Source organism: Dryobates pubescens, chromosome 29, assembly GCF_014839835.1.
Source record: "Dryobates pubescens isolate bDryPub1 chromosome 29, bDryPub1.pri, whole genome shotgun sequence".
Lineage (NCBI taxonomy): Eukaryota > Metazoa > Chordata > Aves > Piciformes > Picidae > Dryobates > Dryobates pubescens.
The window spans coordinates 2,165,868-2,181,085 of NC_071640.1; the positions used below are offsets into that span (position 1 = coordinate 2,165,868).

At 50.1% G+C, this 15,218-nt stretch overlaps 1 protein-coding gene across 1 annotated transcript; it reads right to left on the minus strand.

Moving 5' to 3' along the window:
* Window positions 1–482: 482 nt before the first annotated feature.
* SURF4 (surfeit 4) lies at window positions 483–14,921 on the minus strand. The gene is made up of 6 exons (XM_054174407.1): window positions 14,662–14,921; window positions 6,462–6,648; window positions 5,334–5,410; window positions 4,443–4,486; window positions 3,051–3,237; window positions 483–2,479 (listed from the first exon to the last, which is right to left on the minus strand). The coding sequence occupies exons 1-6, from the start codon at window positions 14,707–14,709 to the stop codon at window positions 2,213–2,215; spliced, it is 810 nt and encodes a 269-aa protein (XP_054030382.1). The 5' UTR covers window positions 14,710–14,921; the 3' UTR covers window positions 483–2,212.
* Window positions 14,922–15,218: the final 297 nt, after the last annotated feature.

Consider the following 15,218-nt stretch of genomic DNA (forward strand, 5'->3'; position numbering starts at 1 on the left):
CTGATGCAAGGGGCAGGATCAGTTCCTTTTCTGAGCTCTTCAGTTGGAAAGGAGATTGGATTTTTCACAAGAGGCTTTCAGACTAGTCCAGCATCCAGCTCCTCAGTTAGGACACAAAGAAGTCAAGGAAAACCAAATCCCCTTCAGGGCTTCTTTCCATCATTCCATTTATAAATAATGAACACCACCAGCAGCTGGGACCTGAGAATGGCTTTGCCTTGGTGGGGCCTGGAAGCTGCAGTGAAACTGAGCAGAAGCACCTTGTGGTGCATATCCCTAGCTCAAGGGATCAGTTTTGCTACAGAGACAAGCAGAGTGACCACCAGGTGAAACCTTCTCCTTCAAAGCCCACTCCAACCAAAACTTTCTATGTGACCTGACCTGCAGTGCTGGCTTCCACCCACCCCCCAAACCACCAAGTGGTTCTCTTCAGCAGCAGCAGCACACCTTGCTACTACCCAGGCCATCTGCCCCTTCCAGCATGCAATCACTGGTTTCATGCTCAAGAGTGCTCTTGTATTTCTCAGCAGCTCTTGCAGCATGATTTCTCTCCTGAAGATCAACCATTTCAGCTGACCTGGCCAGGCTGGTGTCCTCACCAGGAAAGCCTGGTCAGCAGCTCCTGCTGTTCAGCTGAATTACTCCTTGGACACACAGTTGAGCAGCTTTCTCAAGGGAGAAGACAACAGTGCAAGGAATCAAGGGAACGTTAGCAGGTTGGCAGGGCTGGCTTTCTGGTGTCCTTTCATCATCTAGGGGAAGAGGCTTTACCTGGGTGACTAGCAGAGGGCAAAATGCCTCCTCTGAGCAGCACTAAGCATGGTCATGGCACAGAGGTCATGGCACTGAGAGGTGAAAAAGGAGCCTTCAGTTCTCCTCACCACTCTGCTGGGGAAGGAGCTCCTCGGAACAGGCAAGCTGCATCCCTGGCTGCTCTCTCACTGCACAGGCTTTGCTCGTCATTCCTCAGCCACAACTGTGTGCTTGCAGAGATGAGAAGGGGCAGCATGGGGCTGAGCTCCACCTTTCCTCCCTGCACACCTCCAGCTGGTCTGAGATGGCAGAGGGAAGGGGCTGTGCCCAAGAGCTCAGCACCCAGTTCTCTCACTGTTCAGCCAGCTGAGAGGCTGACAGAAGTGAATCTAAGAAGCAAAGACTACAGATTAGAAGACTGACTGACATGGACTGAGCTGGGGGTTGAAAAGGGGGAACTTCTGTAATTCTGAAGACACTTTCACCAATAACCTGCAATTCAGACAGGAAGTGGGGGGACAGATGGATGAGAGCTGGTTAACAACAGAAAGGAGCTTTTATTATGGAACCTGCAGCACAACTTGGCTCCCCTCTTGGGAATTCAGGAGGGGCTACATTGGGGAAAGAATGCTGAATAAAGAGTTCTTTTGGCACAGAATCCTGACAGAACTGAACATTCTGTCTCTGTAGGACTATCTCCTCCCATTTGTTTCTTGAAACACCATTAGCCATACAGGATTCCTGATTAGCAATCCCAAACTCTTCCCTGTCCCCCCGCTTCAAGAGCAGAAGTGGGATGTGTTAAACCCTCCTCTCTCCCTTTTCTTACCTAGAGGGGAGTACAACTACTGGCAGGGTCTTCTTTTTGCCTTCTACTGGGGGCCAGGCAAGGCCTCCCCTTCTTAAAGAAAATAGAATTACAGGTCTCTGAGCAGCAAAACAACAGTGATTCATTTTTTTTTGTGATGCTGCTTTCCACCCTGCTAAGCAATGCTAAACCCAGCCATGGAGCTCCTTATGCAGTGTGGATGAGGGTGACCAAGGGGATGATCCACTTTGGGGTTTGGTTTCTTGTTTCTTTAAGTTCTAGCTAGAACCCAACAGCACACTTGAAAGATGCAGCTGTATCTGCTCACAGTATTTTCCAATTTAGAACACTGCTGACCTCAAAAGACAGCAACTGTTCTACTGCAGCTCACTGAGGCCATCAGCAAAGTGCAGGCTCCTTGGGTTAGTTCCACAATCTAGGAAGTTAGAATAAGCCTAGGCAACGTTCCTTGAAGAAAGAGGGGTTTTAACTATCATGTTACTGGTGCCACTGGAAATCAAATTCAAAACACCTGTGCCTTTGATAGGAAGGGGGCATGTACGTGTAAAATGCTGGCAGTTTTTGTTGAATCCATAGAGAATCAGTTCTGGACTTCATAGGTTATGTCCCAAGAAGTGTTTGCTATTCCTGTTACCACTCTTTTTTCTTCTCATCCATGGAGACTCCCCCAGGACCCAGTGCAACCACGAGGAGAAGCCCTCCAATGACAGAGGTGGTCTGGAAGAAGTCGTACTTGAGGAAGTCGTGCATGGGCTTGTAGGCTGGGACGGTCCAGAAAGCATTGAAGTAGATGTTGATGCCAAAGAGCCAGATGACAAGAGTCAAGGCAGCCAGCTTAGTCTTGAAGCCAATTGCCACCAAGATAATCAGGGCTGTGCCCACAATGTTCTGCAGAATCTGCAAGAGGGGAAAAAAAAACACAAACAACCACCCCCAAGCTTACACCTGGTGCTTCGACAGGTCGAGGAAGAGGCCAGAGCGTGGGGCACTCGGGTTAGCACGGCACAGGTGATCCAAGAATCACAGGATGCCACCTTGGAAGAGACCCCAAGGATCATCTGGTCCAACCTCTCTAGGAGATGAGAGAGCTGAAATGAGCTGGCCCAGCACCCTGTCATGCTGAGTCTTAAAACTCTCCTGTGTAGGGCTCTCCACTGCTTCCCCTGGGAGATGATTCCAATGCCCAACTGCTCTCACGGGGAACAGATCTCCTGTGGAGTCCAATGGGAATCTCCCCAGGCAGTAAGTTGTCCCCATCAACCCTTGTCTGCTCCATGGGACTCCTTGCAAAAAGGGAGTCTCCATCCTCTTGGCAGCCACCCTTTATATAGTGGGACATGGAACCTTACACCAATGTTAATTCAACTAAAAAAGATTGAAAGAAGCACTGAGCAGGCCTTGCAGGTGATCTGGGAGTTGGTGCAACATCCCAGCTCCTTAACTCGTCCTTCCCTTCACAGATACTTACAGAAAAGAAGTTCATATCAAAATGCAGCAGTGTCATGAACATGAGGACCAGCAGCACACGGCCCCCCAGCTGCATGTACTGCTTTGGAGAGCTTTCCCTCATGGTGGGGACACCGGCAAACATGCTCTTCCCCTCCGAGCGTGACTCAGCCAGAAGCAGCAGCAAGCCTCCCCCAAGGGCAAGGTTCCTACAGAAAGACAGAAATGAGGAGGGGGGAAAAAGCAGTTTACTACAGTTTGCACTGATCTAGAAAGCCTTCTCTGGCCAATTTCAGCTCAAGGAGAAGCACAGAATGGGTTGGGGTGGAAGGGACTTTAAAGATCATCCAGTTCCAACCCCTCTGCCATGGGCAGGGACACCTCCCACTTGCCTAGGTTTCTCCAGGCCTCATCCAACCTGGCTTTGAACATTTCCAGGCTTGGAGGCTCCATAACCTCTCTGGGCAACCTGTTCAAGTGCCTCACCAGCCTCATGGAGAAGAATTTCTTCCTAATGTCTCATCCAGATGCAGCTTCTTCCAGTTTGAAGCCATTACCCCTTGCCCTGTCACTCCATGCCTTATTTCAGAGTCCCTCTCCAGCTCTCCTGTAGCCCCCTTCCAACACTGGACACTAGTGAGGAGTGCCCTGCTCTGCCCCTTGTGATTTGTGTCTGCATCAGTGTTCCCACCTGAAACAGCAGCACTGTCCACCAGTTTGCACAACAGGCCTGTGCAGACACCTAGAGCCTGCCAGGGAAATCCAGCACCCACAGCTGAGCCAGAGCTGCTCAGCAGCTGTTACAGCTCACATTTGGTCCTGCTGAAGTTATTCTGTACCTCAGGTTTTGCCACATATGCCAAAAGTAGTTCAGAGGTTGCTCTGGGAATACAGCACAGCAGAGCTGCTACGGAAAGTTACACATTTACAGGCTTGTAGCAAGCCCAGGGCTCCCGTGCTGGCTCCCTGCCCTCCTCTCAGAGCTAACAGCCAGCCATCACTCAGGAGGTGACAAGAAAGCTCATGTTTAAGGGCCCTGTCTTCTACTCAGAGAAGGGGTTTAAGAGATGTAAAAGCCCAGAAGCCACTCCACTACCCACATGCTGTAGTTTCCTTGGCAAATGGCTTCAGCCATGCATGAGCACAGCTGCTGCTTTGGCCATTGCTGGACAGTTTGTGAGCTCTCAGCAAGGAAGCAAAGCACTTAGATCCTAGTGGGTGAGGATTAGCCTTTCCCTTCTCCACTCCTGAGCCTGCTGCCTGTGGTTTAAGACAGACTCTGATTTTAAAGGCTGCAATTTCTTGGGTTTAGTGTGAATGCATCACTTGTAAAATCTCTTCCAGGTGCAAAGATGATTTCCTCTGTCAACAAGCAGCAGTGCCAAGCTTTCACTCCATTTTGCTAATGGCATACCTCATCAGGAACTTCAGGTCCCATAGAATGCTGTATGCAATAGTCTAGGGAAAGAAGAAAACAGGTTAAAACACCACAGAGAGGACACCAGAGTTCTGCATTTGTGCCACACTCTCATTTAGCTTCTCCTACAAGCTTGGCAGTGTGTTACTCTGAAGGGTACAAGGTGTCTTACATGGATGTGGCCCAGGCAGTGTAAAACAGGGAACAGGAGCCAGGATTTGATTTGTGATTCAGCCACCCCAAAACTTCACTGGTTTGAAACAGGAAGGATGCCACTAGCTTGGATCCCTTACAACAGCAGTGTGGTGAAGGCCAAAAAAACACCACACCATTGAATCATGCAATGGGTTGGGTGGGAAGAGACCTTTAAAGGTCATGTAGACCAACCCCACTGCAGTCAGCAAGTTGCTCAGAGCCCCAGACCATCTGACCTGGAATGGCTCCAGGGATGGGATATCTCCCACCTCCCTGGGTACCCTGGGCCTGGCTCTCACCACCCTCAGAGTGAAAAAGTCTCCTCCTTATCTCCAATCTCCCCCCTTCCAGCTTCAAACCATCACCCCCTGCCCTACTGACTTGCACCTCCAAGTTCCACATTTGGCACATTACTGACATCCAGGTAAATTTGAGTTACTTCTGCTAAATTGGTCAAGGTCAAGTCTTGAAGCAAGGTCTCCAGCTGAGTAATTGCAATTACAGCCAAGGATCTGTTGGGCACATTAGAAGAGAAGCAGCAAAATAGCTCAGTGCCATCAAGGACTGGCACTAGGCCAGGCTGGAGAGAAACTGCAGGGCTGTGAGTTTGTGTTTCAGGGTTGCTAGTGCTGGGGCTAAGAGTGGAGATTTACAAGCCATGGTTTAGAAAGGCTGAAGATTTAAGCCTCCTACCTGTAATGCTATAATTCCAAACAGTCCAAAGCAGGCATATTGCACAAAGTTCCTACTCAGCACCAGGATACAGCCACCTGAGTTGGGGAAATGGAACATGGTTACAGTTGGGCTTGCACAGGCAAAGATGCTGCAGGAATGCAGACTCTGAACTGAGCAGACTCCCACTCCTCCCAGCTGTGCCACAGACAGCATCAGGCAGGACACTTTAATGGCACACTGGCACAAACCACTTGGAGAACCAAGAAGTTTTAGTGTATTTTAAGGTCTTTTATCATTCCAGAACCATCATTTCACAAAGGGGAAGCACATGCTGAATGCAGTCCAGAGCACAGTGCTGAGCAGCAGCTGTGTGAAAACATTAAAAGTCAAAAAGAAACTCAATTCATTATGGATTTGCCTTTTTTTTTTTTGAGGTGAGATAGCTGCTAGGGCAAACAGACTGCACTCCTCTGCCTTGAAAGCTTTTGTGGCAAGGCTTCTGTCACAAAGCACTGACAGCCCTTGACATGAGGAGTGGCAACTATGCTGTTGACTCCACACAAAAATAGGGGAGTAAAAACACCCAGGCACAAGACAAGAAATTGGCAGAGCAAACAAGAGCAGATCACCAACTTAATGCAATCAGAGAACAATTTTACTGCTCTCCATTTCTCATACCCTGAGTCCACCTAATACACCTACAAATCCCTGCTTAGACCCAGAGAGTGGCTTGGGCTGGAAGGGACCTCCAAAGGTCATCCAGTCCAACCCCTCTGCACTCAGCAGGGATGTCCTCCACTAGATCAGGTTGTTCAGAACCTTGTCCAGCCCGATCTTCAGTATCTCCAGGGATGAGGCCTCCACTACTGCCCTGGGCAGCCTGTTGCAGTGTCTCCCCACCCTCACTGGAAAGAATTTCCTCCTAATCTCCAGGCTTCCCTCTTCCAGCTCAAAGCCACTGCCCCTCATCCTGTCACCACAAGCCCTTGTCAAAAGTCCCTCCCAGCTTTCCTGTAGCCTCCTATCAGTGCTGAGCTGTCACCAGTTACAAAGCAATCAGTGAGGCGTCCTCTGCTCACACCAGCCAGGGTGGCAGACACACTGCAGCACTCTGGCATTCATCTCACCAGCCTTAGAGCCACTTACTGAGCTGTCCAAAGAGATTGATGAAGACAAAGATGGAGGCCAGGAAGTAGCCACAGTTCCAGGTGCCGTCGATGTAGTCCCGCTGCTCGCTCCACTGGAACCACATGCGGATGCCGTCCTCCAGGAAGGTGCTGATCAGGCACAGCCGCGCCACGTGGGGCAGGTACTGCTTGGTCACCCGCAGGAACTGCAGGGAAGGAAGGCAAGGTGACACCCAGAGCAGATCAGCCCCAGGCACCCCAGGCCCTGAGGCCAGCAGTTCTCATGCACACAGCATCATCAATGCCCAGAAACACAGATTTCAGCGCTTGGATTTAGGGCGGTTTGAGGAATCACGGAGACGTCTGGGTTGGAAGAGCCCTTTCAGATCATCCACTCCAAGCATTCTCCAACTCTATCAAGGCTGCTGCTAATCCATTACCCCTCAGCACCACACCTCTGCCTCTTCTGCAACACCACCATGCATGGAGATTCAACCACCTCCCCGGGGAGCCTGTTCCAGCCTTTGAGAAGCCTTTCTGAGAACCACGGAGCTGGTGGCAAGGACTTGTTAAAAAGCAGGATCCTTTTCCTTGCCCCTTTCTGTGTCACAAGAGCTGTGTTTTGATGGAGCTCTGACTAGTGGAGGCTGACCTTGGGTTTAGTTTGTCTATCTCAGGGTTTCATGTTACAGCTCAGCTATCAGATAGCCAGGAGCTGAAAGGGCAACCTCACTCCCACCCACAGGCTCAGGCACTAACAAAACGATTCAGGGAGCCAGGCTGACAGAAGTCCAATTCTGGACAAATTCAAGAGCTTTCTGCCCAGCTAGGTCTCTCTACCACTCTGAGCAGCAGCAGTGCAAAGCCTGTGCACTTGTGCAGCTGTCAGACCAGTGCAGTCACTGCCCCCTGTATCTGGTTCCACAGACCCCTTCACCCTCAAGCTCACTGCTTGCTTTGCTCTGCACCTACCCTAACTCTAAGGGACAAAGCCAGAACTTCCCAGGGCTGAGAGGTGAAAACTCGTTGCCTCTGGATTATGCCAAGAGCTTTACTGTGGGGCAGGTTATTACTTCATGGAGCCTTCCACCAGGATTTGCAGCCACTCAGAATGCCAGAACCCATTTCATGCCTGGGTTCAGCTCAGCCAGATCACTACAAGGTCATGTTTGGGGTCAGGGTATGTGGCTGCCTGAGTGAGTGCAATCTAGTAAGAAACAAATGCAAACTTAATCTAAAACTGACTGCAGGATTATCCAGGGTTTCCTGGTGGCAGGAGCTGTTTGGGCAGGCTGACACTTGTCCCTGTTTCAGGCCTAGAGGAGAGCTGGAGAGGGGTTTTGTTACACAGGCAGGTAGTGCTAGGCTGAGGGGTGAAGGCATCAGGCTGCAAAAAAGATGGGTTTAGGTAAGACATTAGGAAGCAGCTCTTCCCCATGAGGGTGGCAAGGCACGGGAACAGATCACCAGCAGAAGTTCTGCAAGTGCTCAAAGCCAGGCTGCATGGGGCCTTGAACAACCTGACGTAATAGGAGGTGGCCCTACCCAGGACAGGGTGTCAGAGCAGATGATCTTTACAGTTCCTTTCAGCCAAAGGCAGTCTGTGATTCATGTGGAACTGCTTGACTCCAGTGATCCCTGCACTGGGACTCAAGAGGAGGCACCATTTATCAGGCCCCATCAGCCCACACAAAGTTCAGTGTGATGCAAGGAGCTGGGGTTGTTCAGCCTGCAGAAGAGAAGACGCTGGGGAAGACCTTAGAGCAGCTTTCCACTATCTGAAATGGGCCTATAAGAAAGCTGCAGAGGGACTCTTTCCAAAGGCCTGCAGTGATAGGATGAGAGGCAAAGGTTTGAAGTTAGAGGAGGTGCAAACTGGATGTTAGGAACAAGTTCTGCTCCATGAGGGTTATGGAACACTGCAACAGGTTGCCCAGGGAGATAGTTGAGGCCCCATTCCTGGAGAAATTCGAGGTCAGGCTTGACAAGGCTCTGAGCAACCTTAGGTAGTGGAGGATGTCCCTGCTGACTGCAGGGGGGTTGGACCAGATGACTTTTGGAGGTCCCTTCCAACCCAGACCAGGCAGAAGAGGCACACAGACCTTCAGGATTTAGATTGACTTCAGGTTATACAACACAGAGCAGATTGGCTGCTTGGCTTCTCCCTGGGCAGAATCCTGTTCTGGCAGCAGTGTGTGCTTTCAGTGTATATAGGAGCACAGAGAAAGGAGACTACAGCCAGCTCTGAAAGTTTATTACCACAGAATTGTGCTGGTTGGAGAAAACCTCCAAGATAAGATCATTGAGTCCACTCACCAGCCTGAAACCACCATGCCTGCTAAACCACATCCTGAGGCGCCCCATCCCCAAATCCTCACCCCAGTCATAAACACTAAGGGCTGTTCCAAACCCTGTGCCAATGCACAGCCTTGCAGACTGTGTAACTGAAGAGCAGCACAGCAAAGGAAATCCAGCAAGCCTGCTCAATAGTTAATTAACAGTTAATATGGGAACAAACTCCCCAGGTTGTACTCTGTGCATCCAGAGTCTAAGGGTCAGGACTCCAGCTAATCGAGTCAGTTTGAAGGGCAGCTGTACTCTGACTCAGGGCTGCACTTCAGGCTGTTTTACACCATGTCAACAGTTGGATGAATGACTCAGAAGACAACTGGTGATCTTTGTCACTGAATAAGACACATCATGCTTTACAGCTTTCTTCCCTCCTGGATTTCACCCTCTGTCTGGGCAAACCTGCTGAGGATTGCCAAGGATAAAGGTGTTTTGGAAGCAGGACAACAGCTGAAGTGGTTTACCAAGTGCCTTGAGACACACAGCAGACAAGCTTGGGCTGGAAGGAAGGAAGGAAAGAGGACATCTGTAGAAATAAGAAGATAAAAACACTGCTGTGGAAAGGCTGAAAAAAACCCCAGCAAATGTTAGAGGGAAACATCTGCCTCCTGGCCTCATCTCTGCTGCTGCTGATGTGGGTCACATGAGATGATCTCTTCCTTTTCCCTGAGCCAGCCACCACCAGCCCAGGTGAAGCAGCCAGGAAGGCACTGAACACTTACCAGCTGCCATGGCACAGAGGGAGCTGAACACTACCCATTAACCTGGGGTGTGCACATCCAATCAGCTTGAGACAAGTCAGAGGGACTGGAGCCTGAGGCAGTGGCAGTGCTAAGCAACCTTCTGAGACACATCATCTCTGGTCATCCAGAACTCCTGTGGCTGCATTTGCTGAGCTAGGCACAAGTTGAAAGCCCTGCACACAGCAAGGATGAAGTAAATAAGCTTCAGAAATAGACTGCATGAACCAGATGCAAACTAGCCATGGGGATCCAGTGAGAAAGGACAAGAACTGAAGCTTGATGAGGGAAGATTGAGATTGGATAGTAGGAAGAAGTTCTTTCCACTGAGGGTGGGGAGACACTGGAACAGGTTGCCCAGGGAGGTTATGGATGCCCCCTCCCTGGAGGTGTTCAAGGCCAGGTTGGATGAGGCCTTGAGCAAGCTGGGCTGGTGAGAGGTGTCCCTCCCCACCCAAACCATTCTATGGATAATACATGGGAACTACAAGAGCAGCATAACACACATCAAGTGATTTGACAATTACAGGATTCAGGTATAAATCACCCAAGGAAATGAACTAAGGACAGAGTAACTTGTAAGAAAGAGAAGGTATCTAAAGTGGGACTGAATTGCTAGCACCACACATCCTGGTTTTGTCCCTACACATCACTAACATGTGGCTCAAATGCTGTACCCTGAGACCACTTCCTACTTCCTTTGATTCACACAGATAAAAGCAGCAGTAGCTGCAGTTAATGAACCCAACATGGGACTTAAAGAGGCACTCAACTGAGTACACTTTTCTGTCAAGATCGATGGAGGGGGCAGTGTTAAACTCATGGCAGCAAGGAACTGGATGACTTATTCTTCCATGGGCTTTGCATCAACTCTTCTCAGTACATCCTGCCTCTCTGCAAGAGGCAAAACATCTTGAGAAGAGACAACAAATCACTCAACTCAAACCATTTTAAAGAACAGCTGGTTCTGTGTTGGCAGCCAAACGCCTAAGAGGCAGCAGAAAGGCTTTGTGTTGCCACTTCCCCCTCTAACAGGATCAGAAAAGCAAAGAGATTTAAATGCTCCTCTTAGTTTAAGAAACATCTTGCAGAAGAGGATCCAGAGATTCCCCCCTCCCCAAAATAATCAAATCTCTGCTCAAATCTCAGTTTTGAAAAGGACTGAAATATTGAAATCTGTCCAAGGAGAGGTAATAAAATGATGCTGATTTGGCCCTCCACTCCCCCTTCCACCAGCCTCAAATCTGTTACAGAGCCCATCCATTCTCTAAGTGTTCATAGCATGGCATATTTACAGGGCTTTTAAGACCAATACACAGGAGGAGTTGGCAATTTCAGCTGTCTCCTAGGTGTATTATACCCAGACAAACAGAGAAGCCTCTCCTGTGCTTGTCCATGTGCGAGCTCTTGAATCAGGGAAGCGGTGATCACGGTGATCTACTGCTGCACAGTGTCATCAGCCTGGAGTTTCTGGTAAAGGTGTATCCCAAATATCCAAAGGATTGCTTTGCTCTGGGAGGGCAGAGACCTCCAGCAGCCCAGGACAGCAGTGATCTCTCCTGGAACAGGATGCTCAATCCTCTGCCAGAGGGAAGAATCACTTCCTTTCACCACCTGTATATATCCACTTAAGGAGATCCCACTTAATAGTCCCAGGGGCAGTAGCACCCATCTGAGTTAATCAATGTCTACAAGTTATTTGTGAAAATCAGAACAGGGGCTTTCCCACTTCCTTCTGCAGCAGGAAGAGATCTCTGACCCACTAGAACATTGCCACTGATCTTAATCAGGTTATTAATTGCAGGACAACTTCTTGGGAAAATGCTTCCCCCCAGGTGTGCTTTATACTAATTTCCTGTTCCAAAATCCATGTGTTCCTCAAACTTCAAGTGTGATTTATTGTGTACTGCATTTTGTTAGCTTTCCTCAGGGGACAGCTCTGTCTCAGCCTAACCAGAGCAGGCCATTTGTCAGTGCACCGATGCCTTTTTGGTTTAAGTCATGATGACATCACCAAGAGTTTCCAAGTTGAGTTTTTAATCTAAGCCACAGAAAAGGAGTTCAGATTAACAATGATATGCTTTCTTCTCCCTCCTGTTTGCTGCAAAATAGGATAGAGATGCCAGAGTTAGATGAATAATGGGCACCAGCATTTAGGTTGGAAAATGAAACAAAAGCCCCAGGGTCTGGCTCTTCCTTAGAGTCCTTTCCCTGCAGCACAATGACTCAAGAATTTCTTGTCATATCTGGCCATAGTTTTGTTTCAGAATGACAGGAACACCAGACACCCATGTTCCTAGAGATTATATCATACCCTAGAGAAGCTGCTTGAGATCTGCTCCCTCTTCTGTGCGTGAGGGAGGAATAGCAACCAGTTCTGTAACTCCAAACAATCAGCACAAGCCCCACATACAGCTATCTTCAGTGCAAGTATGTGGTGACTGCAGCAAAGCTCTTAGCATCTAATAAGCTCTTTTAAAGTGATTTTTGGTGAGTTTAACTTACTCATAAGTCAATCAATTAACAACATTAGGCTGGTGTGATGGGGCTTAAAACCAACCCAACCCATATAGCCTGTAGCTGGGCATCACTGAACCAAGACCCCTGCTCACTCTGAACCCAGATCCTGATTTCTAGCAATGCTCACCAGCCAGATTTTAGGAACCCTCAACAACTTTTCCCACCCTCCCTAATATCTATACTAAGTTGCCTTCTCCAATTAAAAAAAACAGGACCACTCCCCAACATCCCCCTAGGAGCTGCACCACCCTGCTGCAGCTCTTGCAAACTGCCATCAGCACAAAGCAGAACCACTGACCAGCCATGCTCTGCAGGCTGCAAACCTAAGCTACAGCCACACTAAATGAACAGCCTCTTCTCATCACAAGCGACCCCACCACCAGTGCTGGTGCTCCCTTGACCCAAAGGATGAGATAACTGCAGCCAACAGAAAATCAACTCATTTTGTTTCACCCTGACTGTGCAGCTCAGTGGCAGGAGTGCTGGTGACAGAGAAAAGGGGAATGTCACCTTGGAAGCAGGCAAACCCCTTTCAGTGGCAGCCAGCTGTCAGGCAAGCTCAGCTGCCCTGTAAGATCAGCAGTTCACCTCTGGATTAAGAGCCACTTGTTACTGCTTCAGGAGAGAGACTTCTGAAGAGCAGCTTGGCCATCCAAGGCCTAATTTGCCATTTCAAATGGAAATGGTAGCATTTGAGCACAATTAAGCTTTAATGTTTGAATTTAAGGAACGGAAGATTCTTGCTTGTGTAAGAGACATTCTGTACTGACTGATCAGCCGTGGAAGTTTGCTCTAACATTTTCCCCACAAGGCTTTTACACCACAGAAATTAAGACTCCTTAGGTCTTGAGCACTGATACAGGGAGCAAGGAAAGTAAAGTTGTCACTGAGACACGTACACAGCTCCCAGAACAACCATTGTCCAGCTCCAGCACCTCTGCTTCCATCAAGGGCAGTTTCAACATCACTTCAAACGTTCCAACTGTTGTTGGTCTGTTTGGTTTTTGTTTTTCCCAACCCATGGTGAACTAACAGATTCTGTAATGCCAAGTGTTAACTGTGCAATATATACCAAAGGTTATTGTTCAGCAAATCTCTTCACTCCTACACTGCTGAGTATTGTAGCTGCACACACAGAACTGAGAGTATCCAGTCGAGCTAGGAGCAGCTTCTTGGAGACAGAGCTACCAAAGGAATTAGTTACTTGGAAAGCCATAAAAATTGTTTTGCAATCTGATGGGCAAGTGCACACAAACACCCCAAGTTCTGTGGCTAAAGGGAAGACTCATCTTTAGACAGATTGTGGCCAAGCCTAAATAAAGTTGTGCCATTTAAAGCTCATTTGGGGAGGAAGCAAAAGTGCATTTCAGCTGGACAAGAGAGCTTTCAGTAGCATGAAAAATAAAAGGCATCTTCAAGACAGCCAGAAATAGTCACACAGGAACAAATAAGAAAAGTGTTATAAAAAGGTCAGGAGAAGTGCTGTAAATTTTGGCAAGTCATCTGAACACTACAGTGAGAGTTCACTTTCTCCTCTAAAAGGTGTAAGAGGTGAAGAGAGGATGGCAGAGATGATCCAGACACTCCATACACTGAATATTCCACACACCATAAGAAGCTCTGTCTCCCAGGAGCCTTCCATCTGGGGGTGGGGAAAGAGAGCAGAACAGGTTTTCCCAGTGAAACTCAGTTCCTCTGCCTTTACACGGAGGCAGCACAGCCCCCTCAGAGCTGTGACGTGTTATCGGGCACCACACAACTCAATACTCAGAGTTGTAGAATGAGGCTGAATCAGGTTTCCCAGAGAGCTTGCTAAATATGATTAGACTCTACCTCTTATTATCAATCAGATGAATCACCATGACAGTGAAGATCTTTCCAACACCATCACCAGCTGGTCAACTACTTACTTTCCAAAAAAACTCTCCTCTCCTATTAATAAGAGACCACAAACTTCGTTTTAACAGTGAAATCTGTAAGGGCCTCCACTGAAATAGAAGTAAAAAGGGTTACCAGAGAACATCAGCTTGGCTGCTTTCATTTTGCCCCAGTTCCAAGGCACAGCACTACGCTGCTGGCAAACCCCTTCCAATCTGGGTTTTCAGACAGCAGTCAGGGCGTTGATTTCTGATTTCCTGTCACCATCGCTTACCTCGATTTCCCCACACCCCTTTAATCCCTGTTTGCCCCCTTGCATTGCTTACAGTGAGACCACAGCTTCTCAACCTCCTGCTCTCCTTCTCTTTACCTACTCCCAGGGAGAAGCCCAGCTCCCAAGGAGAGCCCTACTTCGTCCTAAGAGCAGCCAGAGAGCTCTCCTATGGGCAGGGGGCTGCCACTCCCGCAGGGCCCTGGCCGCTGGGCCTGCGCCGGCGGGAAGCCAGACCCCAGCCTCCCACCGCCAAAGCCCAGAGCCCCACCGGAGGGGCAGGCAGCCGGACCCCGCACCGTACCGCCGCCATCCCGGCCTACCTCAGCACAGCCCCTCAGGGCGGCGGCCTCACCCGCCCCCCGCTCAGCGCAGCCAGCCGCCCCTCAGAGCCGGCCCCATTACCCGAGGCAGCGGCCCAGCGCACAAAGGCGGGGTGGAGAAGCCAGGCGGGCACCCACCTGGTCCACGAAGTCCTCAGCAGTGCCCATGATGTCGTTCTGACCCATGGCGGCCGAAGAACGGAGAAGGAGGGAAAAGGACAGGACAGGACAGGACGCTGCCGGCTACTGAGCGCCTGTGGCCCAGCCTCGCTCTGAGGGACGGCGGCGGGAGGGGCGGGCGCGAGAGCAAGCTGAGGGAGCGCCGGGCCGGGCCGCGCCGCCGCTGGGCTCTGCTGCCACGTAGGCCAGGCCTTAAAGGCGCCGCGCGGGCGGCAGCGCCGGCGCGCAGGGGGCGGGGCCGCCCCGCCCAGCAGCCGCCATCGCCCCGCCCAGCAGCCGCCATCGCCCCGCCCACGCCGCCACAAACCCAGCCCACAGGACGCGCGGCTCCGCCCACGGCGCTCGCCTCCCCGCCCCCTTCTAAGCGCCGCTCCCTCCCGCCCGCGGGAAGCGGCGGCCAGGGGCCGTGTGCGCTGCTGTCTCCTTGTTGTTCCGTTGTCTAGCGAGTGTTGTGGGGGTGGGTTTTGGGCTGGAAGCGTAGCCTGAGGGAAAGGGAAGCTTCTTCAGTTCTGTGG